At 37.6% G+C, this 27655-nt stretch overlaps 3 protein-coding genes across 3 annotated transcripts; 1 reads left to right on the forward strand and 2 right to left on the reverse strand.

Annotated features, from left to right (window-relative positions):
- Positions 1-4078: 4078 nt before the first annotated feature.
- Positions 4079-12227, reverse strand: LOC131327182 (UPF0481 protein At3g47200-like). The gene is made up of 2 exons (XM_058360221.1): positions 11013-12227; positions 4079-5393 (listed from the first exon to the last, which is right to left on the reverse strand). Exons 1-2 carry the CDS (start codon positions 11505-11507, stop codon positions 4407-4409), a joined length of 1482 nt encoding a protein of 493 aa, XP_058216204.1. The 5' UTR covers positions 11508-12227; the 3' UTR covers positions 4079-4406.
- Positions 12228-22704: 10477 nt separating this feature from the next.
- Positions 22705-24127, forward strand: LOC131327918 (clathrin light chain 1-like). The gene is made up of 4 exons (XM_058361038.1): positions 22705-22724; positions 23260-23263; positions 23357-23545; positions 23804-24127. Exons 1-4 carry the CDS (start codon positions 22705-22707, stop codon positions 24125-24127), a joined length of 537 nt encoding a protein of 178 aa, XP_058217021.1.
- Positions 24128-25162: 1035 nt separating this feature from the next.
- On the reverse strand, positions 25163-27255 carry LOC131327919 (UPF0481 protein At3g47200-like). The gene is made up of 2 exons (XM_058361039.1): positions 27214-27255; positions 25163-26107 (listed from the first exon to the last, which is right to left on the reverse strand). The coding sequence occupies exons 1-2, from the start codon at positions 27253-27255 to the stop codon at positions 25163-25165; spliced, it is 987 nt and encodes a 328-aa protein (XP_058217022.1).
- Between the last annotated feature and the right edge of the window lie 400 nt (positions 27256-27655).

Genomic DNA, 27655 nt, shown 5'->3' on the forward strand with positions numbered 1-27655 from the left:
GCTCAGTAAAGAAAAGATTTTTGTCCAAGCTCATTAAAAAGAGGGAGCCTAGTATGGTGTGTGTTCAGGAGACAAAGTTAGAGCAGGTGGATAGAACCGTGATTCAGAGGGTCTGGGGTAATGCGGATCTGGATTTTGCTAGCTCAAGTGTTGTTGGGGCATCAAGGGGTTTGTTAACCATTTGGAATAAAGAATTTTTTATAGCGGATTCTGTCATCTCTCATAGATATTTCATTTTGGTGCAAGGGGTCGTGAACGAGGTCTTCCCATGGATCTTTGTTAATGTTTATGCTCCTAATGATGTGGTGGGTAGGAGAGTGTTATGGGAAGAGCTACTAGGCCTAAAGAGGAACTCTCAGGTACCATGGTGTGTGTGTGTGTGGGGGGGGGGGGGGGGGGGTGGGGAGATTTTAATGAAATTAAAGCTCCCTGTGAAATGGTGGGATGCCTAAGAATGGAGAGGGGAATGAGGGATTTCGTGGACTTCTGCAACAATATGGAATTTGTGGATCTTCCAATGATTGGCAGAAAATACACTTGGACAAACTACCAAGACCAAGCTATCCTTAGCCGTTTGGATAAATTTCTCTTATCTCATCAATGGCTTAACGAGTTTAAGGTTCACCAGTGGGGGCTAGAACGACCAATATCTGACCATTGTCCAGTTGTGATTATGGACGATAGTAGGGATTGGGGCCCAGGCCTTTTAAGTTTATGGACATTTGGTTATCTCATCCAAACTGCATGAAGATAGCCAAAGAAACATGGGAGAATACTCAGGTAAATGGTTGGGCAGGTTTCATTTTATTGTAGAAACTAAAGGCCGTTAAAGCTAAGCTGAAAATGTGGAATAAAGAAGAATTTGGGAATGTAAATTCAGCCTTACTTGCAATTGAAGTTGAACTCCACCAGTTTGATTTACTGGCCGAAGATAGGCCTCTATCTTCAGATGAGAAAGCAGCAAAGTGTAGAGCGAAAACTGAGTTTTGGAGGCTTTCTCGTTTAACTGAGTCGTTATGGAGACAGAAGTCCAAAGGGAATTGGTTGAAGCTGGGTGATAAGAACACAAGATTTTTCCAAGCCTTGGCTAATAATAGGTACAGGAGGAACACGGTGGGTTCTATCAATGCAGGCGGTAGAGTTGTGGAGGATCCAACTGAAATTAAAGAAGCAGCTGTCGAGCATTTCAATAATAATTTTTTGGAGGAGAGATTTTCTAGACTTGGTTTGGGGGGTTTATTTCTCAGAAAATTGAATCCGGATATCTCTCTTCTTCTTGAGAAACAGTTCGATGAGAGGGAGATTGTGGCAGCGTTGAAGGATTGCGGCAATCTCAAGGCGCCGGGCCCCGACGGCTTTAATTTCTCCTTCGTTAAGAAGGGCTGGGAATTCATGAAAAGTACGGTTCTCTGCTTCTTCTCAGAGTTTCATGCCAATGGAAAGCTTACTAAAGGTATTAATTCAACCTTTGTATCTTTAATTCCTAAGGTGAACTGCCCGTTATCTTTTAGAGGATATAGGCCTATCAGTATGGTGGGTTGGGTTTATAAACTGCTTTCGAAAGTCTTGGCAAATGGAATCAAAATCCACTTACCTTCAGTCATTGGTGAGTCTCAAGCTGCCTTTATTGGAGGTAAACAAATATTGGATGGGGTTTTGATAGCTAATGAGGTCATTCACAGTTGGAAAAAGAGTAATCAAGGGGGTCTTGTTCTTAAAATTGATTTTGAAAGAGCTTATGATTGTGTTAACTGGGGTTTTTTGCTGGATTTACTTGCTAAAATGGGTTTTGGGGCGAAATGGTGTAGATGGATTAAGGAGTGTTGCTCTTCTATTTCCATGTCGGTATTGATCAATGGCTCTGCTTCTAAAGAGTTTCAAACTCAGAAAGGCCTCCGACAAGGGGACCCTTTATCCCCTTTCCTCTTTAACATCATTGTTGAAGCTCTTAACATTATGTTGGAAAGAGCAAGGGAGCTAGATATAATCAAAGGAGTTAAGGTTGGAACTAATGGGGTTACTGTATCTCACCTCCAGTTTGCTGATGATACTATCCTCTTTTGTAATAATGATAGAGAGGAGATGGCAAATATTAAAAGGATTCTCAAATGTTTTCAACTAATGTCAGGATTGAAAATTAATTTTTCCAAGAGTTCGTTATGTGGAGTCAATGTTCCACATCAGGCTGTGATATCTCTTGCTCAGGTTATGGGATGCAAAACTGAATCTTTGCCGATCAAATACCTAGGATTGCCTTTGGGAGCCAATCCTAGAAGGATCAAGACGTGGGATCCAGTCTTGGAAAAGATGGAGAAAAGGCTAAATGTGTGGAGGAGGAGAATTAAATCTTCTGGTGGTAGACTTACTTTGATTAATTCTTCTTTTAGTCATCTCCCCACCTATTTCATGTCTATTTTCAAAATGCCGTTGGCCGTGGCAAAGGCTATGGAGAAACTTCAGAGACAATTTTTTTGGGGCGATACTTCGGAAAAGAAAAAATTGCATTTAGTCAAGTGGGAAACAATTGCAACAAAGAAAGAGTTTGGTGGGCTGAGAGTGAGGAGAATGATGCAACAAAACCTTGCTCTTCTATGCAAGTGGTGGTGGAGATTTAATAAGGATAAAGACTCTCTTTGGGTCAAGGTTATTAGAGGCAAGTATAACCTGTCGCAGGAGGCTTGGCTACCGTACTTGCCAAGAGCAGGTAATGTTACCATTATTTGGAGGGACATTTGCTCCTTAGGGGATCCTCTTTCCAATTTGGGTTCTATTATCAATGAGGGCTTCAGAATTCAAGTCAATTCCGAGCACAAAACTTCTTTTTGGAACAATATATGGTTGGGGGATGGTACTCTCAAAGAGGCTTTTCCGAGACTCTTTCTAATTTCTTCTCAAAAGGAAGACACGATTAGCACAGTGAAGGGGGGTTCTAGGATGAGCTTTGGAATCTACAATTTAAGAAGACACTGCGGGTACAGGAGAACCAACTTCTGGACGAATTGCTTCAGAGGCTGCAACAGGTTACTCTAGACCTATCTAAGGAGGATGTGTTGCAGTGGAAGTGGTCTTCTGACAAACAATTCTCAGTTAAATCAGCGTATAACCAATGGGAGCAGATCGGTCAATCCAAGAACCAGGTTTTGGGCTATATTTGGAAGAATCTTTGCCCTCCTAAGGTGGAAATCTTCTCGTGGTTGGCAGTTCAAGAAAAGGTAGCCACTAGATCAATGTTATCAAGAAGGAATTTGATCGAGGAGGATCAGCCGTTATCATGCCCTCTGTGTTCCTTGCAATTGAAACCCCCAATCATTTGTTTCTACACTGTCAGTTTTCTTGGAGTATTTAGTCATTGGTTCTCGACTGTTGGTATGTTGTGTGGGTATGCCCTTCATCCTTGGCAGACCTAACTTTATGGTGGTTCGACAGCAGGTTTGGAAATGTGGAGAAAAAGTTATGGGAAGCTTCTTTTTATGCTACACTCTGGTCATTATGGTTAGTTCGGAATGACTACGTTTTCAACAACGCTACAACTAGTGTTGAGGAGGTGGGGGAGATTGTTAAAACCAGAGTAGCAATGTGAATGAAGCCCAAGTTAGAGATTAAGTTTTACTCGGTGGAGGACTTTAGGCTATTTTTGGATGGTATCCGAAAGCTCAAATTGTAGTTCTTTTCTTTAGGCATTGTAACTGTCCAACTTTTTGTTGGATGGTCTTGCGTTGTTTGTTTGTCTTTGTTTTCTCCCCTCGATGTACCCCTTCGAGTTTTTAATAAATTTTGTTTGCCGAGAAAAAAAAAAAAATATTTCTGTTAGGTTTGTTACTGGATCATCCTTTAGTTTGAATGTAATTATTTGAGGAATAGGTCAATTGAGGATCCAAATGTTCTCCTTTTTGTTTATTACTCAGTCATAAGTGTGGGGTGTGTTGCCAGACAACGACCTTGGTGGTAGTGCAGATGGAACTTTGCTTAGATTTTAATTGAACTTCCTGTAAGTGAACAGTGGGATTGGGTCTCTAATTCTACTTGAAAAATATGGCAAAATGTTGATTATTATCCAAAGGGAAATAAGAGATTTGAATTACACAACACCCATATTATTACCACTTCTTCCAAAATAATACAACACACACAGACGAACTTTTTTAAAAAATAAAAATAAATAATCCAACACAATGATCACACGCATACAAACAATAGGGGAGGAATGGAAACTCCCAAAGGGGATCCCACAGCTAGCTCTCTCTCTCTCTCTCTCTCTCTCTCTCAATATACATCACACAAACACACTCGTTTTAGATGCACAATACTACTTCCAAGTTCCAACTACACCAATATATACATATGCACACCCAATTTTCGACCCACTTGATTTATTGACCCCATCTCTTCGTTCCTTCACAGCTACATTAGCCTTTTTTACCGAAATCGCTGACGAATCCAACCAAGGATATAACAAAAGCAATGAAGCCGACACAGAAAGCTATGAATGTCCACGGAGAATCAAAATACGTGCGTCTCACGTGTGCTATATTCTTCGGCCAAAAACGCTTGCTGTACTCGGTGGCTTCGCAGCACGTGTCAAGGAAGTATTCTCCTGCAACGATTTCCTTGCATAGGTTGTTGAATAGATCGGTGGCGTCCTGGGTGGCACCCAAGCAGTTCCTCAGGACTCCGGCCTTTTCGAGCGCTTGGATATCTTTATCAGTGTTCACGAGCGTGTCCATGACGTGCGCATAGGACGAAACGTGCCGCGAAACGCCAGGGCAGCACTGTTCAAGGGCAATGAGGTTCCTGAGTAACGCCTCCGTGCCGTCGTATATCGCGAGTGGTGGGATTTTGAAACGTGCCCTATGACACCGCCGAAATAGGCCTTTAGGTTCAGTGAACTTGAACTTGAACAGATCGTTTCCAGCATCGGGAACAAACTTGACTCCTGCATAGACGAGTTCCGATGCCGAAGGCATTTCTCTATAATCAAAATCTAGTAGTATCTGTTTTGTTTGATCATGAGCAGGAAGGTAACCATCATGTAGGTTATGGAGGATATGATAGTACTTGGCAGTACTACGGTGATCATCAATATTACCCTTTTGACCTTCTTCTTCTGCTGTACAACCAAAAACCCCAAGGACACAGTCTCTGGGCGAACACCAAGTACTTCTGGCGCTACCACTGTTGTCGGAATTTCGTAGTGTTCTCACCCATCCGCTATAGCACTTCCGCACATAATAGGTGAGTGGCAAGTTGTCGAGGCGATTCGGGATCTGACCCACCGTGAATGCAAACAACTTCTCAAGCACAAAGAAAGGAATCTGGTTCTCGAGGAGTATCAAGTCATTTATCACGTCAGGAAGGGTTGAACTGTTACCAAAAATAGGATCTGTTTTTCCTCCCTACACCATGAAATGCAAAATCATTAATTAAATTTGTATAACCTGATTTATCTGACAAATTATTTGGATTAATTTGATACTACTACACTTCCACCAAAGTAGCCTAATATGACTAAATCTAGAGACAAACTATTTCCACCAAAGTAGCCTAATATATTGCTCAATTATCTCAAACGATGCAGTTTTGAGGTTTGGTAATTTGTTTATATATGTTTCTCTTTCGTTGAACAAAAATGTATATGACAAAAGTAAACTTATAAAGTTAATACTTGAATTAAAATTATTTAAAATTTTAGTGGAAAAAATTGTGGTATAACAACAATGTTAACTGAAAAAAGGACCAGATCAATGAATCGCGAGTTTGTGTGTTGAAAGCTATGCAAAGAGAGAATATTTCTACCTACATAGAATTTTTAAATTTTTTACTAAATAATCGATAATAATGAGGGGCTGCTCAAGGATTTTAGTTCAGCAGTAACAAGAATGCATTAAATTTATTTTGCCTTCAAAATACAAAATAAAATAAAAATATTTATTATGATTGGAAGTCTATAAATCGGACCTAATTTATTTTATTTTGTTGAGCTACATATGATTTACTTACAAATTTCAGTGAATTTTTATTTATTCCAGCTTTGTATGATTGATCTAGTGCGACAATATTAATGAAATATATAGTTACATTTAAAAATTTGCAAAATTTTAGTACATTCTTTTAATCTAGATGCAAAGAAAACTTGAATCATAGAGAAGGCCAAAAGAAAGGAAAAAGAGCGGGAAAAAAAATACATTCAACAAAAATCTTCATAACTAACATCTTATTTATAAATATCCCAAGTTTAATTGCCAAAAATCTATCTTCATAACGACTAGAATAATCCCATTTAAGAAACTAGGATTTTAAAAATATTATTTTCATGATATGTAGTTCAATAACAATGGTTGCATTGGCCATACATGTAAAGAACATATTCAACCAGAAAACTATGTCGTGTTTACAAAAATTTAACTTGCACAAAAAAGTTTAGACACTACGAAAGCATTGCACAAAGTAAAGAGAACCATAATTAAATAATTAATACTACTATTGAAGAAAAAAACGTATAAAGGTTAAAGGACGAGGGAAAAGCTTTATAAACTAATAAGGAAAAAATTCAAAAAACCTCCCAAACTTAACATTGAAGGTTTGTTTTCTTCCGTTATTCAAACTTAACCCTTTTGTCAAATTCCATTAAATTGATAACGGAAATTGCTATATAACATGGATTGTTTTCTATTAATTAAATTATGAATTTGTGTCCCATTTTTAGCTCTCTCTCTCTTTTAAGAAAACTTTTATGTATACCGGGGATACCAAAGGGGTTGGTATTCCTTGTGGTCCGTTTCTCATATTCCGATCAAATTTTGATGATCTGTTCTATTCATTTTGTATAGTTTGGTGTGTAGGAGATGCTCTCAGAGAACTCTATATCCTCAAAATCCTCAAACTGAAAAAGTTTCAAAATGAGAAATCGATCCCTAACAAATCCCAAATGCTAGTTATATTGATTTACTGGGTTGAAGCGGAGCCAACATTCAATTTTCTTGCAGGTTATTGAATTTCACCCTTGAAGGTTAAAGATTTAAGCAAAACAGGGCCTTTTTTACCAAAAATGTGACACAAGAACAGAGCCCTATGGTTGAATTAGACTGACATGTTGTCACCGAATAGTGACAAGCGGAATCAATTAACAGAGCCTTTCACATTTGATCAAATAGTCAAGTAATACATACATACTATATATAGAAAACAAATTATGTGGAATCTTAGGTTAGCACCTAACAGCATCCACAGTGGAATAATTAAAAGTTTTTTTTTTTTTTGCTCGGTGTGGATAATCAAAAATTGCCACATCATCTTTTGATTATCTATTTAAGGGGTTGCTAAGGTTAGCAATGTAGAGGTCCACAATGGTACAATTAAAATTGAATGACCAAAACTTGCCACATAACCTTTTTAAGTTATAAAAATCTAGAAATTGCGGCATATAAAATAATTTTTTAAAAATAGTTTTCAAACTAATAAAAATAGGTTATTAGAAAAAGAGAAAATAGTTTTTTGAAAACTTTGATTTAAAAAAAATAGTTTTTGAATAGAAAAAGTTTTTTTTTCAAAACAATAGTTTTTGAAAAAAATGTTTTAATAAAAAACTGTTTTGAAATAAAACTTTTCAAACAAAAATTTGGGAAAAACAGTTTTAATAAAAAAACGTGTTAAAAAACTGTTTTTAAAAGTATTTTTGTTATAAACATGTTGAAAATGGAAGAAATGAGATTTTTGTATAATGATGATATACTTGATTGAGGAGATGTGAAGACAATGAAATTTGATTATTGGCAAAAGGTTGGTAGTTTTGATTATTCGATGGCCAAAATTTGATGAGTTGCTAAGAAGTTTTTAAGTTTGGTTATTCCGATATGAGCTCTTTTTAAGCAAATGTTGCTAACCTTATAAATTTTTTTGTTTTGATAATACCACTGTGGATTCTCTAAGAGCATCCCTAGTGAACTAATCAAAATTAGATTATTAAAAGTTGACATATCACCTTTTAATTATTCATTAAAGGGGTTGCTAAGATTAACAATGTAGATATCCACAATGGTATAATCATCAAAATTGGATAACCAAAATTTAGCACATCACTTTTTCAAACTACAAAAAACTAAAAACTATTAATATAGAAAACTATAATTTTAATAGTTTCCAAACTAATAAAAATTGTTTAAATTAAAATACAAAGTAATTTTCCCAAACATCAATTTCTGAAAGAAAAAATTTTCAACAAAAGAAAACAGGTTTTGAAAAAATAATTTTCACTTTTTTTTTAAAAAAAATTTTAAAACAGTTTTGTGTAATTTTGTTTTCGAGAAAACTATTTTAAAAATATTTTTTTGACAATATGGTTGAGAGAGAGAGAGAAGTTTCTATCAGGCATAGCTATTGCGAAGCTAATCAATGTGCAGATGCGTTGACAAATGATGCTCTAGTTTCGGTGGAAGATTTATATATCTACCCTGTTATTGCTAATTGTATTTCTAGTTTCTTTTATGCGGATTAAATTGGGGTCTCGTATCCTAGAATTGTAAACGCTTAATTATGTTTTCTTGTTTTAATGAATCATCTGTTTACCAGAGAGAGAGAGAGAGAGAGAGTGGATGAGAGATAAAATTTGTGTGTAATGATGAGTGTACTTGATTGGAAAGATGTAAGATTCACTAAATTTGATTATTGACAAAAGATTGCTAGTTTTAATTATTCATTTGATTAATTGTTATAAGAGGTTGCTAAGTTTAATTATTTCAATGTAAACATTTTTTTGAGCAAATATTGTTAACCTTAGCAATATTTTTATTTTAATTAGTCCACTGTGGATGCTCTAAGTGCATCATCAGCATTGAACTCTTTAATGGGATATGTGTGCTATGTGATAAAAAGTCAATATATATAGGAACTCAATTTGTGCATGTTAAGAGTGTGTTGTCATTATTATTATGTTTCTTTTCATCAAAGAAAGATTTTTTTCAAATAATGACAAATAATAAAAGAATGCAAGCACAATGACATGTATCACTCGGAAGAGGAGTTTCCGAGGAGAAAAATGAGGATGATGAGGTGGATGTTCCGGTGTCGGAGAATGATACTAATGGGTCCTCTTCAGATGCTGAGTCGATAGTAAGACAAGGGAGTGAATCCACTGTGATTTAGCAAGTGGCGGGGCTGATATTTTTTATGGGGCTAATTAGTTAGTGGCCAGCACTAAACCTGATGATACTGAAATTCATGCAAAGGATTCAACCAAAGCCTTGGCTGATGTTGGAGCTAATACTGCAGGGGTTAAACTTCCTTACTTAAAAAGATGGCGCAGAGGAAATTATCCCAGATTTATAGGTTGTGAAGCATGATGTAGGCTTTTATAACCTATCAGAAGTGGGCTTTTTAAATGACAAGGAAGTTGAGGGCCTCCAGTTAGTTGTGGATCTTAACCCAATCGAGGAGACCAAGGATACGGGGAAAGGAAAATGGAAGCAGAAGGCGGTAGAGAATATGTTGGGTTTTCCTAAGCCCAAGAAGAAATTAAAGGTGGAAAAAAGAAGCAAAGTGATCTGTCGAGATCAGCAGTTGCCGCTGCTGCTTTACCTCTTTCTTCTATAGGCATCAACAGGACTCGTCTAGAAGAGGCTCAAGCTGTTTGGGCCATTAACAAGATTATGGACCTCCATTATTCGGGTGATGAAAAGGATCTTACTCGTCGATTTGCGATTATGGAAGCTGAAGATGAGGAAAGGGCTAAGGCGCATGGTATCCATCATAATGATTAACTCTTAGGTGTGTTTTTGGGTGTCCGTTAGGTGTCTATTTGGGTGTTTTTGGGTATCCATCATAATGATTGACTGCGGGTTGCCTAGTTGGGTGTGCCCTTTTGGGTTATTTGCTTTGGGTCGGTCTTAGGTGTTCTCTTGTTGGATTCTTGCCAATTTGGTTTGTTATCTTTTTTCTTAGGGTCCGTGTTGGCTTATGATTGCTGGAGTGGTTGTTTCTCCTTGTGGGTTTTTTCTTTTTCAGCTTGAAGCTGTCTTGGTTCTTTTTAATCTTTGTAATTTGTTATCAAAGATTAATAAATTTTTCGCCTTTTAAAAAAACCAATGACATGTATCACGAACAAGCCAATAATCCGAATGATGGTGCCACCAAAAGCACGGACAAATCATGGCCACCTGTTTGGACCATATATTCACCGCCCGTCGATAATCGACCGAAAGGTGGCGATTATGGGAATGCCACCTATTTTATTATTATTAGTATTGGTATTTGTATTTTAATAATATGTGCAGGACACTTGGCGTATCTCTATTTACTTTGAGGTTAAAAAGACACATGACATTGTCCTACACACTTGGAGGTTGAAAAGACACATGTCATTGTCCTATACACTTGGAGGTTGAAAAGAATACTTGGCATGTTCTTACACACTTTGTTGTTAATGAAAAGTTATTTCGACAAGTGAAAGCAAAGAAGAATGAAGAAGTTGGGAAGTTATTTCCTACGCATCTTGATTTTTCTATAAATAGCCTTTTTAGGCCTCATTGTAAGGACACACACAAACAATACCAACAGGCTTTTATCTTTTCTTTTCTAGGAGTAGTTATAACTTGTTATTGTTCACTCGATTATCTTAATCGACTGTTCTTCTACTTTGGAGATTAATAAAGCCCATTTTGTTTGTCTTCTTCCACTATCCATCCACTTTATTGTTTGTTTTCAAAGAAGTCCTGAAATACAGCAAGGAACTAAACTTCACTTTTCACACTCACATTCCAGCAAGTCACGATATCATTTCTCCGTCGATTTCCCTTCGATTGGATAGAAATCAAAAAATTAGGTAACACCACCCACACCCAAAAGGGGAATATTGTTATTTTTAATCATATAAAGCATGCATGCGCATTAGTATGAACTACGAAGAGTATTTTAATTGAGCTACTTAAAAAGATGCTAAAAGTAGCAATTGAGGGGAAAAAGAACAAGAACAAGATTAAGTTGTCAACTGATAAAAAAGTTGATGCTTTAAGCTTCCTTACCTCTAAGGTATCCTGGAGGTCTCTATATAGAAATTCGAGAATGAAACAACCATCGACAAACATCATTTCCTCATCTAGTGTAACTTCTGCTGCGTAGCATTTCTTTGCCTGATCTATTGATGTCTTCATTTCCGCTAAACATTTTTGTACCACTGTGAACTTTTTCTGCTCTGCTAATTCTTGGTCCTCCATTCCTGCGGTCAGTCGCTGGAGTAGGTAATTCGTGTAGCTCATTTTAACGTGTTGCAAGGGTGTTTGGAGGTGTTCATCTTTTTGGTGAAGAGGGCCAATAGCAATGAGGCGAGGGGTGTAGGCACTTTTCTTCAGCTTACGAAGCTCTCTGGGCACCCTCCATATGTGAGCTGAAGAGAAGAAGGATTCAGTTTTCTGGGTACCTTCACCGATTTTCTGAATGATGGCCGATGTAAGGCGCTGAAGAGCCTCCTCATCATAGTCATTCTCCCCTCGACTCATTTCAGTTGGGTGGATTTCCATTTGATCAACGAAATCAATTTGCAGTTGTCTTATACTTGGTGGTATTTGTTGAAATATGGTAAGCTTGATCTAGATAGGAAAAAATGATTGTGGAGAACGGCAAAACATGGATAGCCAAGGCATGTGTGGCATTAAAGGCTGCGAAGAAAAAGTCTCAAAGCATTCATGGGCCGGGAATAGTGATATTATCTGCCTATAAATGGATGCTTTGATAGTGGGAAATAGAGTGAGAAAAGAGCAGAGAGGGAGAGTCGTCCGGAGCCCCCACAAGGGATTCTCCCCCCAGGAGTGAGTTTTTTGTGAGAAAGAGTGAGGAGAAAAGAGACAGAGAGAGTGAGTTTTTTGAAGAATAATCGAGATGAGGAGGATGGGTTTTTTGATTGACAGATCTGATGGGCCAGACGGGCCAAACGAATTGAAAGCCAAACGGGCCCGAAAAATTGACGGACTCCGACGAAGCAGACGACACCGACGTTTTCCACATATATATGCTGGCCAAACAATCGGAGCAGACACAACGGCAGCAACGACAAGAGGGAGCCAGAAAGGAGAAAGCACAGCAACAATCGGCGGCAAGAGACCGGCAGCGGCAAAGGAAAAGCTCACGACGCAAGAAATTTCGGAGGAGAAGAAAGAAGAGTTGCAGAAGGCGCTAAAAAAAGAAAGAAAGAAGACGGAAAAGAAGAAAGTGCAGACTAGATAGAAAGAAGCAAAGCAATTGCTAAATAATTGCTCCACTATCGCCTAATGATGTGCATTTCAAGTCAGTCAACAAAGGAATCCTGGCATCAATTACTAGCTCTACTCAAGAGAAGTTATCCTGTGTGGGTGGTACCATGTGTGGTATGGTGCAACCATATGATTGAACGAACACTACTGCACGATGATTTGACTAGAAAATCACTCTCCAAGTGATTTCTAGACGATGTTTTGGCTATCCATAGCCAAGTAACAGACGAGACGGGACAAAGAAAAATTAGACGTGATTTTGCTGGTATTTGACGCTAAGATTTTGGGCACTCCATGCCTAAAATCAAAGAGGACAGACGAGACGAGTCATGACACAAATTTTGTTGCGCCAAACAAAAAATGACAAGAAGATGAGATGTAATTGATCAAACGAGAAGCTCCAAACCAAACAGGTTTGTGAGGAGAACAAACATGAGACGTGTCACCCAGACACAGAAGACAAGACGTAGACAAAGGGAGCCCAACCAGGCTCTAGAGACGGAGGAGATATATTGGCTATAGAGACGAGATGACGAGGATTGACGCGCCAAGCGGTTCAAGCTATCTTCAGACCTAAGTTTGACAAATGGAACAAGGAGTGACATATTCCTTGTTTGACGATGATTGGCGCGTGATATCTTGGATATGAGTGCCTACGTAGAGCGAATTAGCGCATTAGAGGCGCGTTTTATTCCTCGTTCCACTTGATGTCGTGCTTTGTTTTGGTTTTGTGTTTTTATTATTTTCTCAGGTAATAAGGCGGATTTAGCGCCAAGGTTGGAATGAGTGGTTTCAAAGCCGGTTCATACGTTGCCGGGATGCCAAAGCTAAGTTGTGAACGTCGGGTGGCCAAATCCCATGCAAGGCTCGGAAGATGCCGTAACGAGGGCGGTATTGATACTAGCTTTTCCTGTATCGATACATGTGAAACTGTTCAGCCTTGGATCTGGGCAGCTAAAAGAATTGATTATGGATTGGGCCTTATTAGTTTTGCTTCTACTACGCACATAGTTTTGGAATTGGAAGTGGTAACAAAATAACACAGAAGTGATGCATGTTTGGTGGGCCCAAAAGAGGAGTAATATTTTGGGAAAATGACGGCCTAGGACGTGTTTTGATAATTAATACCCGCCAAGTACATGTTGAGAACATTTGAGAACATTTGTTAATACTGAAAATATCCTTGGAGGGGATATTAATTATCAAACACGTCCTTGACCGTCATTTTTCCTAATATTTTTGATATTTTGACCAAGTCTTGGACCTAGGAAAAGATTGGGGCTTCTTTGGAAAAAAAGGGATTTTGCGAGACTTTTTAGCCCCTCCATGAAGGAGTTATTAGGTCGGCACTTCATCACATATAAAAGGCGGAGAACAGGAGGCGGAAAAGGGAGGGATGGAACGACAGAAGTTCCGGATTAATTAGAAGCAGTTTTTTTTACTTATGTTATTTTTCTTTCAGAGTTTCTTCCCTTGAAGTTTTGGAAATTTGTTTAATTACTCGCACCGAGGTAAATCGTTTTAATTTTTGTTCTTAATAAATTTTATTTGTTGGTATTTGATTAGTTGATATTTATTGTTTATTTTTCATCTCGCATAACAGAAGCATGTTTCAAATTAGGGTTTTTTTAATTTCATATGCAATGATTAGTAAGTAATCGTATAGATAGGGTCGCGGGGTGATTAGCATACCGTGGCCAGTTCGGGCACTACTCCTATTTTCAAACAATGAAAAAGATAATTTTAGATTGGAAAAATACTTCCTGCAGACGAACCCGGGCATTGTCGGAGCCCATGTGAACGGGAGAATGGGGGTCCAAAACTCATTCTCCACTGCGCATGGGTAAACGGCGACCCTAAGGTTTCGCATCTTGCGGGGTATCTTTTTCTATCTAAAATTGAACGTTTTTAAAAACACCAAATGGAACAGGTTAATCCGAAATTGGTTGCGAGTGCTATGAACCCTACGACCGTACCTCCTTTTAATTATCTGAAAAGTGCAATTAATTTTTAGGTTTTAGTTAATCTCAATATCAATCGACAAGGGGTGGCTACCTAAGAGCTAGTTTAAATAAGTAACACATAAGTTTTTAGTCAGTACACATCACCGTCTCTGTGGATTCGACTCCAGACTTACCGGATATTGTGCTGCGTCGGTCTCCGCCCTACGCTTGGGGCAACCCATTAATTTAGGACTAGGAAATCGGTCAAGCAGACAAGATCAACCAACACAGTGGTTGAAGAGGCTCAATGAGAGGGAGCCAGTACGAACAACAGACGGTTTTTCCTATAGACGGAAAAATTGACAACAGACGATCGTCCAGCGAGATGAGGTGTCGAGACGACGAGACAGATGTAATGGACGAGGGAATCAAGCTTACGGGGGCTGTTGAAATACGGTAAGCTTGATTCCTAGCTAAGAAAATATAAAGATTGTGGAGAATGGCAGAAACTTGGAATTGGATCAAAGAAAAACTTGGATATGTCCCAGGAGTGAGCATCCAAGTTGATAGCCAAGGCATGTGTGAATTTGAAAGCTGGGAAGAAAAAGTCTCCAAACATGCATGGGCTTGAAATAGTGATATTCTCTGCCCGTAAATGGATGCTTTTGCAGTGGGAAGAAGTGAGAAGACAGCAGGGAGGGAGAGCCCCCTCAAGGGGTTCTCTCCCCACCAGTGAGTTTGTGTGTGAGAAAGAATGAGGAGAAAAGAGACAGAGAGAGTGAAGACGTGCATGGGAGCAACGTCAGATAGGGATTCTCTCTCATAAGCTATATATGTATTTGTGCTTTGTTGTTAATCAATAGATAAGAGTTTGTTTAGTGTGTGTCGCTTCCGCTTTCCAAACAATCTTTTACCCTCTTTTCAAAACTGCCCAGAACTTGCAATCTTAGGTTGGTTAAGATTCCATATCAGTTCGTATCTCTGTTGTCAGTCAGTTCAAGACTTATGTTTTCCAGCATTGCATAGATTGAGTTCATATCTTCCACTTCCCAAGAGTATAGAATTTAACTGAAATGGAAGTCCCAACTCCCAAGTATCTAGCTATTCTTTTCTCTGGAAAAACTGCAGCTACAGTTTCATTTTTGAGTGTAACAATGTTGAAAATTCTGGGAAAAGCAGAGTGTAATGGCAGGCCCTCGAGCCAAGTATCCATCCAGAAAAGTGTCTCATTGCCATCCCCAATCTTGAATTTGATGTTGTCCTTGAATATTGCAAGTGCATTTGGGTTTTTGGACTGAATTTGCATGATTGCTTTCCAGATTGGAGAGACCTTGTTGTTTAACCCTTCAATTAGATAACAGTAAGTACTCGGATACATATGGCATGTACATACTATGAACATATAAATTTTGTAGGGCCCTCCTCGGGTCCCATAGAGATGATTCGAATTGTCCATTATTTTTAAATTTTTTTTATAGAATCCTGTAAAAAATCAGCTCAACCCGATTTCTAAACTCTAAAGAAAAAAAGAAAAGTTTAATTACATGGCATGTCCAAAGCACAAAAAAAATTAAATTAAGGACAAATCAATAAATGGGAAAACATAGTTCATTTGGAACTACAATCATTCTAGTACCACACACAAATGCACAGACTCGTTAACAATATTCACCATGGGTCCTGCACACACTGCACAACTCCACTATGTGCGGGACCCACAGTATATGTGAGTGAGTCGGTGTTAGTCTAAGTGTTTGTGGTGCAGTTCCATTGTGTGTGGGACCTATGGTAAATGTGAATGAGTTTTGTCTTTGCGTTTGTGTAAGTGTTGGTAGTACGTACTAATTTATTTGTTCATAACTATACTAACGACTATCGAGGAATCACTGTTCAATATATGAAGGGTTAATTCTTGGGGCGAAAACACTATTTGTTGTAGTGCCTCTTTATGTACAGAAAATTGAGTGATAAAGGTGTACATGACCGTGTGGGTGAACAAAATTGCAGAAACCGATAATGATGGCAAAACGGCCGGGGCCGTCACCTCCGGTTGCAACCACCAATTCTCAGCAGGCCGCTGTTGTAGCTCCCTAGTCTTTAGTTGTTGCTTGAGAAAGGGAGAGAGTAGTTGCATGCTTTATATGATTCTCCTTGGGAAAAGCTATTAACCTAAACTCCTAAAGTATATATATGGTTGAGTTTGTACTATATATATGACTTTAAAATGTAACTTTGTACTATATATGGTTGAGTTTGTACCCAAAAAAAAAAAGAAAATGTAAGTGGCTTGTTAGTTAGTTTCTTGGAGAGATATATATATGGTTGAGTTTGTACACTGTGTTCGGTTGGACTTTTTGAGTTTTTATTTCAGAATGAAGTTTTGAAAGCAATTTGTTGTGGGGCCAAAAAATGCTGATAAATGAGCCCCCACTTTAAAGTCTGACTACAACCATGTGGAATACAATAAAAATGAGCCCCCACCATACTCCAATGTGATGTCTTTTTCATGGCCCAGATAATTTATTATTTGGTCGGAAGTACTGATAGAGATATGTGGTTCAAATTAAGAATTCCTAGAGATATTTAATTTGTTTTTCATTTTCAGCAATGAAAGAGGTTGGTGGTCCAGTAGTTTTGAGTTTCAATCAATTAATGGGTGCCTTGATTTTTCTGAAAGACCTAATGTGAAAACAAACACAGTTTGACGGAAAGAGTTCACTAATACCTCACCCCATGTGGGATTATGCATCGCATGCATGATGTTTAACAGAAATGCTAGAGACAAAGAAAATTTATCCCGAAAGTATTTCGAAAAGATCAACTAGTGATTGAGATTCACTTTGATGTGTGTGACATAATCATTAAAGTGATTCTCAACCATTGATTGCTATTTTCGGGGTACTTTCGGGATAAGTTTTCTTTGATGTTTAATGACACCGGAATTTGTTTGAACCAAATACCGGATACGTGGTCACCGTAGATATTAATTGAATTCGACATTCATATCCGGTCAAACGAATGGAAAATAACGTAGATTTTTCTTTTATGTTGTGTGAGACATACTTATGGTACACATAGTTTAAATTCCAAGTATATTTTGTCGCTTTTCTTATTCAAAAATACTAAAGCCACACACAATGTATAATTCAAATTTTTCTTAAAATTAGCAACCCCGAAATTCCATCGGGTGTTAACTAGGTATTACAAAAAAAAATGGTCCATTTTTTCAAAGAATGGTGATATTATTTTTTTTCATTCGCTAAACCTAATTTATTCTATCTTAAGGATTTGGAGAGGATGTGTCCTTACGAGAATCGAACATTGTCCAAGTGCATAGAAGTATAGGGGACGCACCAACAGCGCGCACTCCACTCAACTTGCATGCGAATTGCGATACTTATGAGATACATTTACATACGTTCATTAATGGTAACTACTTTAAGAAATTAATTATCAAACCTAAGCAAGTACTTTAACAGCTACACCCATTGAAGGATGGTGGGTGGTCATAAATGAGCAATAAGTGGGAGGAAATATTGACGGATTTTGAAAGCTATCAGCCTATCAAGGACCTATTTATTAGTGGGGACACAAGTGAGGTTGGGTTTCGTACAATGATGCTGCTCCTATTGTATATCGCTTTCATATCTTTTCCTTCGCAAAATTCCAAGAGAACTGGTATGTCTACGCGTCGTGGTTTAATTTGTCCAATGCCAATACAACGCTATCCATCTATGATCTCTATAAATTAAAGTCTTCGAACTAGTTTTCACTCTGAGCTTGTATTTGCAGATTAGCTTACCTCTATACATAAATACATAAAGTACCGGTAGCACAATTTATATTTATTGAGGCTTGAATCTAATTTATTTTTACATTAAAAACAAAAATAATAGTATTTCATTCTACTTCCATCCGAAAAAATTATCCGATCTGCGAAACAAGAACTTAAAAGTAATGCATATTTGTTGAAAGAAGTTGAATTTTTTTGCGGCTAGTTACCAGATGTCGATGAATTCTTCTAATTTATTGAAAAAAGTTTGAATTTTGCTTGACAAAAATTGACTACTCTTTTAAGTTATCGTTGTGTGGGCTTGGTAATCTTTTCAACCCAGAGAGCATTTATTCTTGCTAGGTTAGGAAGAGAAACATTGTATATGTACGCGTATAACCGATCGAAAGTATATATATGCACAAAGTAGCAGATGCATAATTTGTATTCTGCTACTTTGTGTTTAGCGGGGCTCAACTAGATCTCTTTATATATTGACTACAAAGATTATACTGTATTATAAGTATATACGTCGTACTCATTTCATTTTGTTGCCAAAAAATGGTTGTAAATTAATGTTTTAATTAGGTGTCTTTATGGCATATACTATAGGAAAGTTGGGGTGTCACACCCCAAAATGGAAAGTGACCGGCCATGAACCACAAGACTGAAACTCGTAGAACATGCAGCCTAAAAATAAATTTGATTAAAAACCAAGGCATTAAACTAATAAATGGTAAATCATTTTTTTTTAATTAAGAACAACTCCAACAAAATTAAGTTCAACAAAAAGTATGGGGCACAACCATCCCATGAACCAACCAATATCCAGTAATCCAACAATAATAAAAAAGGAGTCGTTATCTGACAATTGTTTCAAATGCGGAAGCGATTTATTAAAATAAAACTAAGGTGAGACACCCTAAGGAGGCCAAACAAAAGAATCCCCGAAATGCCGCCAAAGTCCTTGCCTAACTCCCCAACTTGCCTGAAAAAGAAGTTGGAATAAATCCGTCAGCTGACGAGCTCAGTGAATAGCAAGTATGTATAATAAATAAAGTTGAAAACGGAGATTAAAATATTTACCATTAAATCATAATTTGGCATACGAGGTGTCCAACAGAATAATAAATTAATCAATAAAGCCTTTAACCAATGAACATTCTTAGTGGTGATCACAATAATAACTCCATCAACAATGGGGAACCACAATCAAACAGTACCATGGCCAAAATAAATCTCATCAAAATTGTATCCAATATCGAACTTAGAGTCACCAGGGTTGGCAGCCCGTAGTACTTTTCCCTAAGACGATCCGGCGAAAGAAAGCCGTTGAGCATTAGGGTCACCGGCCTAACACAGTCTTTTCCCCAATGGCCAGGGTCACCAACACGAGAAGGAATAAGTTCCCTGGACTTCCGAAATAAATGTTCCCATTAATATCCACCAAGTTCTCACCAAAAAGAATATTAACAATTGATCTCAGAAAATTCATCGTATGCCAATTTATAGAACAACTTATAAACAGTTTTGAGTCTCCGAATAACATTCATATAAATTTCTGAAGGAAATACTTTAAGGGATACAGGGATCTTTCAAAAATACGTAACATACTTAACTACTCACCTGAATCCAAAAGTAATACAATCGAACGCGCAAAAAGATGTTAACCTGAATAAAAGAACAAAGAACAAAATGACTAACTATACATATATACACTTGTAGATACAGAATACCACTTCCTATCAAAATAAAACTTAGCCTAATCCTAACTACTGTCCTCAGTAATCACTACCGCTAAAACCAAACTCCATGCCTCCAACCATAAGCCACTACAACAAAAACGGTTTATCGCGACGAAAACTGGCGACGAAATCCAAAATTCGTCGCCAAATGGTACTTTTTGGTGAGGAAATCAAATTCCGTCGTTAAATGGGACTTTTTTCGCAAGAAAATTGAATTTCGTAGCCAAACGATACCTATTGGCGACGAAAAAAAATTTCCTCGTCAAATGGGGCATTTTTGCGAGGAAATTAATTTTTCATCGGCAATTAGTACAATTTGACGAGGAAATTAATTTTTCGTCGCTGATTGGTACAATTTGATGACGAAATTAATTTTTCGTCGTCAATTCTTAAAAAAATTTAAAAAATTTAGAAAAAAAATAAATTTATTTAAATGAATAATTCTATTTTCTGTGTAAATTACATATATTTCACACATTGTTTAATTTGAAAATTCTCAAAAAATGTCTATATATATTTGATTTTGCATAACTATCAACAAAGTGTTGGTTGGTCGAGTGGTTGAAATCATTGTTCAAGGACCCGTGGGTCTTGAGTTCGAGTCTGTGCAACAGCAAAGTGGAAAAAAATTTTGAGTTTGGGTGTTTTAGGCGACAAAAATAAATTTCGTCGGCGAAATGTACATTTGACGACGAAAAAATTCGTCGTCGAAGGGGCCAACCCTTTTTGCGTGAAACAAAAGACAATGAAATGGGGTGACGAAATTTTTCGTCGCCAAAAGCTTTAGCGATGAATTTGGCTTCTTTGGTGACGAATTTTTTTCGTCGTCATAGACCTTTTTTGTTGTAGTGAGCACACACCACTGTCCAATAACATTAAAAGAAAATAACTTCCAGCGAAACTCGTATAAAACCAAAACCATCCAAGTCTACTGCCACCATAAATTATTAAAATCATTCCACAGGAGTATTCCTAACTCTAGCAATTCCCATACCACGACAACAGAGATCAGCACCGCCCACATCTATTATAATTTTAACCCGTTGCCGCACACACGACACACACTCTCACCCACCGACTCACTCCATCCATATCACACCCAATTAATTCTAATACCACAAAAAGATTGTGCAACCCAACAAACCCAACAACTGCTTCCCTCCTCCAAACGGCAATAGAAAGTAATGGAAACATTAAAGACAAGATTATGTACCGTACAAAGCCGAGAGCAAGATCGGGAAAAGAAGTTCGACTGACACACCGGTACCTCACAACCTCTGGCTGCTTCTGCTCTCTCTTTTTCTTTCACCCAAAGTTCTCTCAACTTCTTTTCTCAAACACTCGGACCAAATAAAACCCTACACCGTGCAAAATATCTCCTAACTTTATAAAACTACCCACTACTCCCTATATTATAGTTAATTCGACTAAGATAGAATGTAACACAATTAATAAAATTACCATTCGGTACCACTTATTTTATCCAAAATCAATCTCATACCCCAAATATAATAAACGCGACATCAATATTCATAGCACGCACAAATTAATTAGTTGGGACCCAATCATAGCACTAATTAATAACGGCAATATAAAGTTGGGGAGATTGTAACACCCCGTCCCACATCGGAAGTCTACATGGATGATTTTGGGCATATAACAAACCTTGTGGGCTATTACTAGTACCTTGTGCTTAAGCTTTTGGGCCATGTGGTGTGGCTTGTGGATCAAATCAGGGTACTGGGCCAGTGGTCTGCTTGGGGTGTTACATGGGGAGTTATTTCAAACACAAGGAACATTAAGCGATATTTGGATGTAAAAGTAGTATAATTAGTAGAGATATTTGGATGTGTGCGGGGCCGGGCACCCCCTCACCCCTTGGGTACACACCTAGCAGTTGATTTACTCGGAGATTGTGGATTAAACAAGTTCGATTTCATTGTTTTCTTCTTGTTGAATTCGCAGTCTATACTGGAGATTTGAGCAAATTCGGGTTCAATTTTGAGGACTGATGCACATAATACCCTCTTACTAATCAATTTGTGGTTTGACATGTTAATGTACATTTTGTAGTTTCATATGATGCTGAACTCGATTCCAACAGCAACAAAACCAAGCCATCAAGGCCACAATACAACAGCACAGCCCAAACTTAGGCAGTAAAGACGATCAAAAATCATGAAGGGGGATATTCCAAGCCCGACACAAATACTGATTGGTGGCTGTCTTCTTAATATGCTTCCAAGAACTCACATACCATAGCAAATCAGTCAACACTCTGCATCACTGCATCCACACCCTCAGATTTGTGTGGAAAAATCTTAGAGTTTCTCGATCTTTCCAGATAAAGTAGATAGTAGTTGCCAAAGATAGTTTGTATAGAACCTGAGGAAGATCATCCCCCTTCAAAGTATTCCTTATTCAATCCAATTCCTAAGCCGGAGCACCAAGAGTTCTTGAAACATTGTTCTTAGCCATCACCTGCCTCCAGAATTGAGTAGAGTAAGGACAGGTTAAAATAAGGTATTGATGGCTCTCAGGGACATCGCGACACTTAACGCATCAATTGATACCAATTAAACTCCAATTTTGAATTCTGTCCATGGTACGTAGATAGTCTCCCCAACACAGCCATCCATTGGATGATAACCCATTTTGGAACCAAATAATCTTGCACCATGGAACTCTAGGCAAACGGTGTCTCAAGACCTGCCAAGCAGACTGGATGGAAAACATACCAGTTGCAGTCAAAGACCAGGAAACATAATCCTCTTGAGTTGAGGAGGGCAACTCAATTATATTTTTGTATAGCTGCACCTCTTTCTCTTGGATTTTGTTCTGCAAATTCTTGTGATTTTGAACACAATTATCACTTCAAAATACAGAGCGCTTTCCTCTGAACTCAATTATCTGTTGTGTGGTGTCCGCTAAAACTAGCACAATGTTTTAACCAATAATGAATAGATAATACATGCATGTAAGTAGGACCGGTAAAGGAACCAAGCTACATGCACGAGTTTGAGCTCATGTAAGATCGGTTTGTTACCTTGACAAATAAAGCTTTAAATTTTTTTTAAAGCTCATTGAGCTTTCAAACCTGCTACTCGGCTGTTTAGCTTATGTACTGTGAAAAATGCAAGATACTCAAGATTGACTCGTGATCGGCTTGATTGACTTTCATATGAGACCGGCTCCTCTAATAAGCAAGCCAAGCCTTATAGTTTCAAAATAAACTAGACTCATTATGAGCAGTTTCGTCCTCTAAGTTTATTAGAGCATCTTAGTACAAATTTTGGAATATGGAAGTTCTGTGGTTCCAATTTTAAGGTGGATTCCATGATGCCAAAAAAAAAAAAAAAAACCTCGTCTAAGAAATGCTAAATATTGTATATGCTAGCTAGTCGGGTGGGGTCAAATGGAATAGATTGTGTTCTTTAATCATGTAGCGGATGAGGAAACGCTAGTTTACCAAGAGAATTTTAAAAGCAGTTTTTATGTCACCAAGCGAATAGGCGACTTAGAGAAATTACTCCATTGATTAAACGTTTCTCTTTGGATCTTAGGAATGTATATTAGTCTTGTGGTGAAATGAACTCGGAGCTATAGAAATTGGGCATTTGTTTCGGCTTGCTAGAGTAAATTTTGATGGCATATTGTTAGTACGTAAACGTACCCTGTGGTATTTTTATAGCTGGCCTTCTACATCAGAGACTGAACGCCACAAAACTTGAACCACAAAGACTTCATCAAATAATGAAAATCTACTTGGTGACTGAATTTGCTGTGAGATACTGCGATGTCATTCTGCACTATGCCTGGTTTTTTTACCAAGCAGCTAACCACTTGCTGGTACTATGTAGGCATTTAAAGCATGTGAAATTTTGATTGTCGGAGACGGACTTTATTGAGCAGTTGACCTCTAGCCTCTTACACCACCATTAGTGTCTGCGTTGCTATCTATTGCATATGCACACAGAGAATGTTTGAGTTCTGAAATAAATTTAGTTCCCCTGCAACTTTGAAATCTCGAATACTTGGATATAATCAAATCTTGAAATGTAAGTCCATGCCACATCTTTGTTTTCCTGACTTGGATCCATATTGCAGCTGTTTTTGGAAAAACAAGCGACGTTCCACGGAGAAGCTAACAAGAGTTATTGGAAAGCAATTGCAGAGCTCATCCCCAACGAAGTACCGACAATAGAGAAGAGGGGAAAGAAGGAGAAAGCAAAGCAGCCTTCCATTGCTGTGATCCAGCGCCCCAAACCCGGTAAGCCAACCGATCTTTCAAGGATGCGCCATATACTCGTGAAGCTAAAGCATAATCCACCACCCCACATGAATCCTCCACCCCCACCACCACCTTCATCAGATACCGAAAAGGATGACAAAACGAAGCCGTCACCTCCGGTTGCAGCCACTAATTCTTAGCAGGCCGCTGTTGTAGCTGCCAAGGGTTTAGTTGTTGCTTGAGAGAGGGAGAGAGTGGTTGCATGCTATATATGATTCCCCTTGTGAAAAGTCATTAACCTTTAAAAGTCAAAATCTGTGTAAGTGGCTCGTTAGTTTGAAAGATGTAGGACTATTTTTCTTTTGTACAAAAGCTTCAGTCAGTCCTACTATACTGCCAAAAAAATCCTTTTGTGCTGTAAATGGTTTGTTATGCTTCATTACATCGTCCTCACTAAATTTCTGTAAGTTTTTTTCTGGATCATTGTTTAGTTTGAATTTAAATGTTTGCAGATAGTTCAATAGAGGATCCAAATGTTCTCCTTTCGTTTTTTACTCTTTTTATCATAAGTGTATCGCATGACAACAACCTCGCTGGTAGAAGGATAGGTTTCAATTGTGTTGTAACCTCGAACCAATGAACAATAATGCTCTTGGGACAGAGACATACGGACACAAATGTGATCTGAACCGTTGAACGAATGTGCATAGAACCGTTGGCGATATCTAGATGCCTATATTTATAGCACCATTCACCAACAAATGGCTTAACCATCAAAATGGCAACCGACTATTAAAAACAAGCAATAGATGACAGACAAAAAAAAGAAAGAAAGGAGAAAAGATACATATGTGCGTGATACACCACATCTTTTAGATGAATTAGCAACAGAGTACATAGCAAAGATATATGACACGGCCGGGGCCAACCAAATTATTTTTGTGAAGCCCAATTTGTTGATCCAACCTTCAAACTTTTCATTTCAGAATCATTAGAATCCTAAATTCTAAATAAAATTTGCAAAAATGGATCAATCATTTACACATATCCAGTTGAATTGAACTTTTTTCCAGAGCAATTTGAAGATTTATATTAAAATTAATGACACAAACACACTACTACTTTATAGACGCACATTACTACTTCCAACTACACCATCAATATGCACGCCCACCTTTTTACACACTTGATTTATTAACCCGGCCCCATCTTGATCGATCTTTGTTCCCTAAGCTTCATCCGCTTTTCTTAAAGAAATCGTGGACGAATTGGAGAACCGCCATGATAAAAACAATGAAGCCAACACAGAAAGCTATGAACGTCCACGGAGAACCAAAATACGTGCGTTTTACGTGTGCCATATTCTTGGGCCAAAAACGCTTGCTATACTTGGTGGCTTTGCTGCGCGTGTCAGTGAAGTATTCTCCTAAAGCGATTTCCTTGCATAGCTTGTTGAATATATCGGCGGCGTCCTCGGCGGGACCCCCCAAACAGTTCCTCAGGACTCCAGCCTTTTCGAACACTTGGATATCTTTTTCATTGTCAACGAGCAAGTCCATTACGAACGCATAGGACGAAACGTGCATCGAAACGCCTGGGCAGCACTGTTCAAGGGCAATGAGGTTCCTGAGGTATGACTCCGTGTGGTCGTCTATCACGAGTGGTGGGATTTCGAAACGAGCCCTATGACACCACCAAAATAGGCCTTTAGGTTCAGTGAACAGATCGTTTCCTGCATCGGGAACAAACTTGACTCCTGCATAGACGAGTTCCGATGCCGAAGGCATTTCTTTATAATCAAGTTGTATCTGTTTTGTTTGATCATGAGGAGGAAGGTAAACATCATGTAGGTTATGGAGGATATGATAGTACTTGGCAGTACGGTGATCATCAATGTTACCATTTTGACCTTCTTCTTCTTCTTCTGCTGCTGTACAACCAAAAACTCTAAGGACACAATCTCTGGGCGAACACCAATTAGTACTCATCCATCCGCTATAGCACTTCCGCACATAATCGGTGAGTGACAAGTTGTCGAGGCGATCCTGGATCCGACCCACCGTGAGTGCGAACAACTTCTCAAGCACAAGGAAAGGTATCTGGTTCTCGAGGAGTACCAAGTCGTTTTTCACGTCAGGAAGGGTTGAACGGTTACCAAAAATAGGATCTGTTTTTCCTCCCTACACTTTGAAATGCAAAATCATTAATTAAATTTTTATAACCTAGTTTATCTAACAAATTATTTGGATTAATTTGATAATACTACACTTCCACCAAAGTATTAGACGAAATCTAGAGACGAAACTATTTCCACAAAAGTAGCCTAACATATTGCTCAATTATCTCAAACGATGCAGTTTTGATGAGGTTTACTAATTTGTCTATATATGTTTCTCTTTCGATGAACAAAAATTTCTATGACAAAAGTAAACTTATAAAGTTAATACTCGAATTAAAATTATTTAATAATTTAGTAAAAAAATTTGTGGTAAAACAACGATGTTAACTGAAAAAAGGACCAGATCAATGAATCGCGAGTTTGTGTGTTGAAAGCAATGCAAAGAGAGAATATTTCTACCTACACAGAATTTTTAAATTTTTTACTGAATAATCAATAATAATGAGGGGTAGCCCAAGGATTTTAGTTCAGCAGTAACAAGAATGCATTAAATTTATTTTGCCTTCAAAATACAAAATAAAATAAAAATATTTATTATGATTGGAAGTCTATGAATCGGACCTAATTTATTTTATTTTGTTGAGCTACATATGATTTACTTACAAATTTCAGTGAATTTTTATTTATTCCAGTTTTGTATGATTGATCTAGTGCGACAATATTAAAGAAATATTTAGTTACATTTAAAAATATGAAAATTTTTAGTACATTCTTTTAATCTAAATCTAGATGCAAAGAAAACTTGAATCATAGAGAAGGCCTAAAGAAAGGAAAAAGAGCAAAAATAAATTAAAAAAATAAAAATACATTCAACAAAAATCTTCATAACTAACATCTTATTTATAAATATCCCAAGTTTAATTGCCAAAAATCTATCTTCATAACAACTAGAATAATCCCCTTTAAGAAACTACGATTTTAAAAATATTATGTTCATGATATGTAGTTCAATAACAACGGTTGCATTATTAAGTTTAGGGTTGCGATGTGGATTAAAGTCAAATTCAATGTTAGGATGTACACTGTGGAGGATTTCAAAAGATTTTTAGATGGCATTCGATCGCTTAATTTGTAATTTGTTTTGACGATTATCATTCAACTGCTAACTGGATGATTATCGTCTTCCCTTTCCCCAGTTGAGTTGAGCATGTTCGCTCCTCAACCTTCCCCCCTCGATGTAACCTTTCGAGTTCTATGAAATTTCTTTTAGCCGAGCAAAAAAAAAAAAAAAACAACGGTTGCATTGTCCATACATGTAAAGAACAGATTCAACCAGAAAACTATGTCGTGTTTACAAAAATTTAACTTGCACAAAAAAGTTTAGACACTACAAAAGCATTGCACAAAGTAAAGAGAACCATAATTAAGTAATTAATACTGAATCATCTGTTTACCAGAGAGAGAGAGAGAAAAGTTTTGTGTAATTAATGATGAGTAGTGTACTTGAATGGAAAGATGTGAGATTTACTAAATTTGATTATTAACAAAAGGTTGCTAGTTTTGGTTATTCATTGATTAGTTGTTATGAGGTTGCTAAGTTTGATTATTT

The sequence above is a fragment of the Rhododendron vialii genome, chromosome 5a, assembly GCF_030253575.1.
Source record: "Rhododendron vialii isolate Sample 1 chromosome 5a, ASM3025357v1".
Classification (NCBI taxonomy): domain Eukaryota; kingdom Viridiplantae; phylum Streptophyta; class Magnoliopsida; order Ericales; family Ericaceae; genus Rhododendron; species Rhododendron vialii.

Excerpts from the sequence above, each read along its gene's own strand:
- LOC131327919 (XM_058361039.1), bottom strand. The coding sequence starts at position 27,255 with ATGCTCAACTCAACTGGGGAAAGGGAAGACGATAATCATCCA. Across the intron at positions 26,108-27,213 it reads GGGAAGACGATAATCATCCA|GGAGGAAAAACAGATCCTAT; the intron begins GTTAGCAGTTGA and ends TTCAAAGTGTAG.
- LOC131327182 (XM_058360221.1), bottom strand. The coding sequence starts at position 11,507 with ATGGAAATCCACCCAACTGAAATGAGTCGAGGGGAGAATGACTATGAT. Across the intron at positions 5,394-11,012 it reads ACCTCCAGGATACCTTAGAG|GGAGGAAAAACAGATCCTAT; the intron begins GTAAGGAAGCTT and ends TTCATGGTGTAG.
- LOC131327918 (XM_058361038.1), top strand. The coding sequence starts at position 22,705 with ATGCACGAGTTTGAGCTCAT. Across the intron at positions 23,546-23,803 it reads AAGCAGCTAACCACTTGCTG|CTGTTTTTGGAAAAACAAGC; the intron begins GTACTATGTAGG and ends TCCATATTGCAG.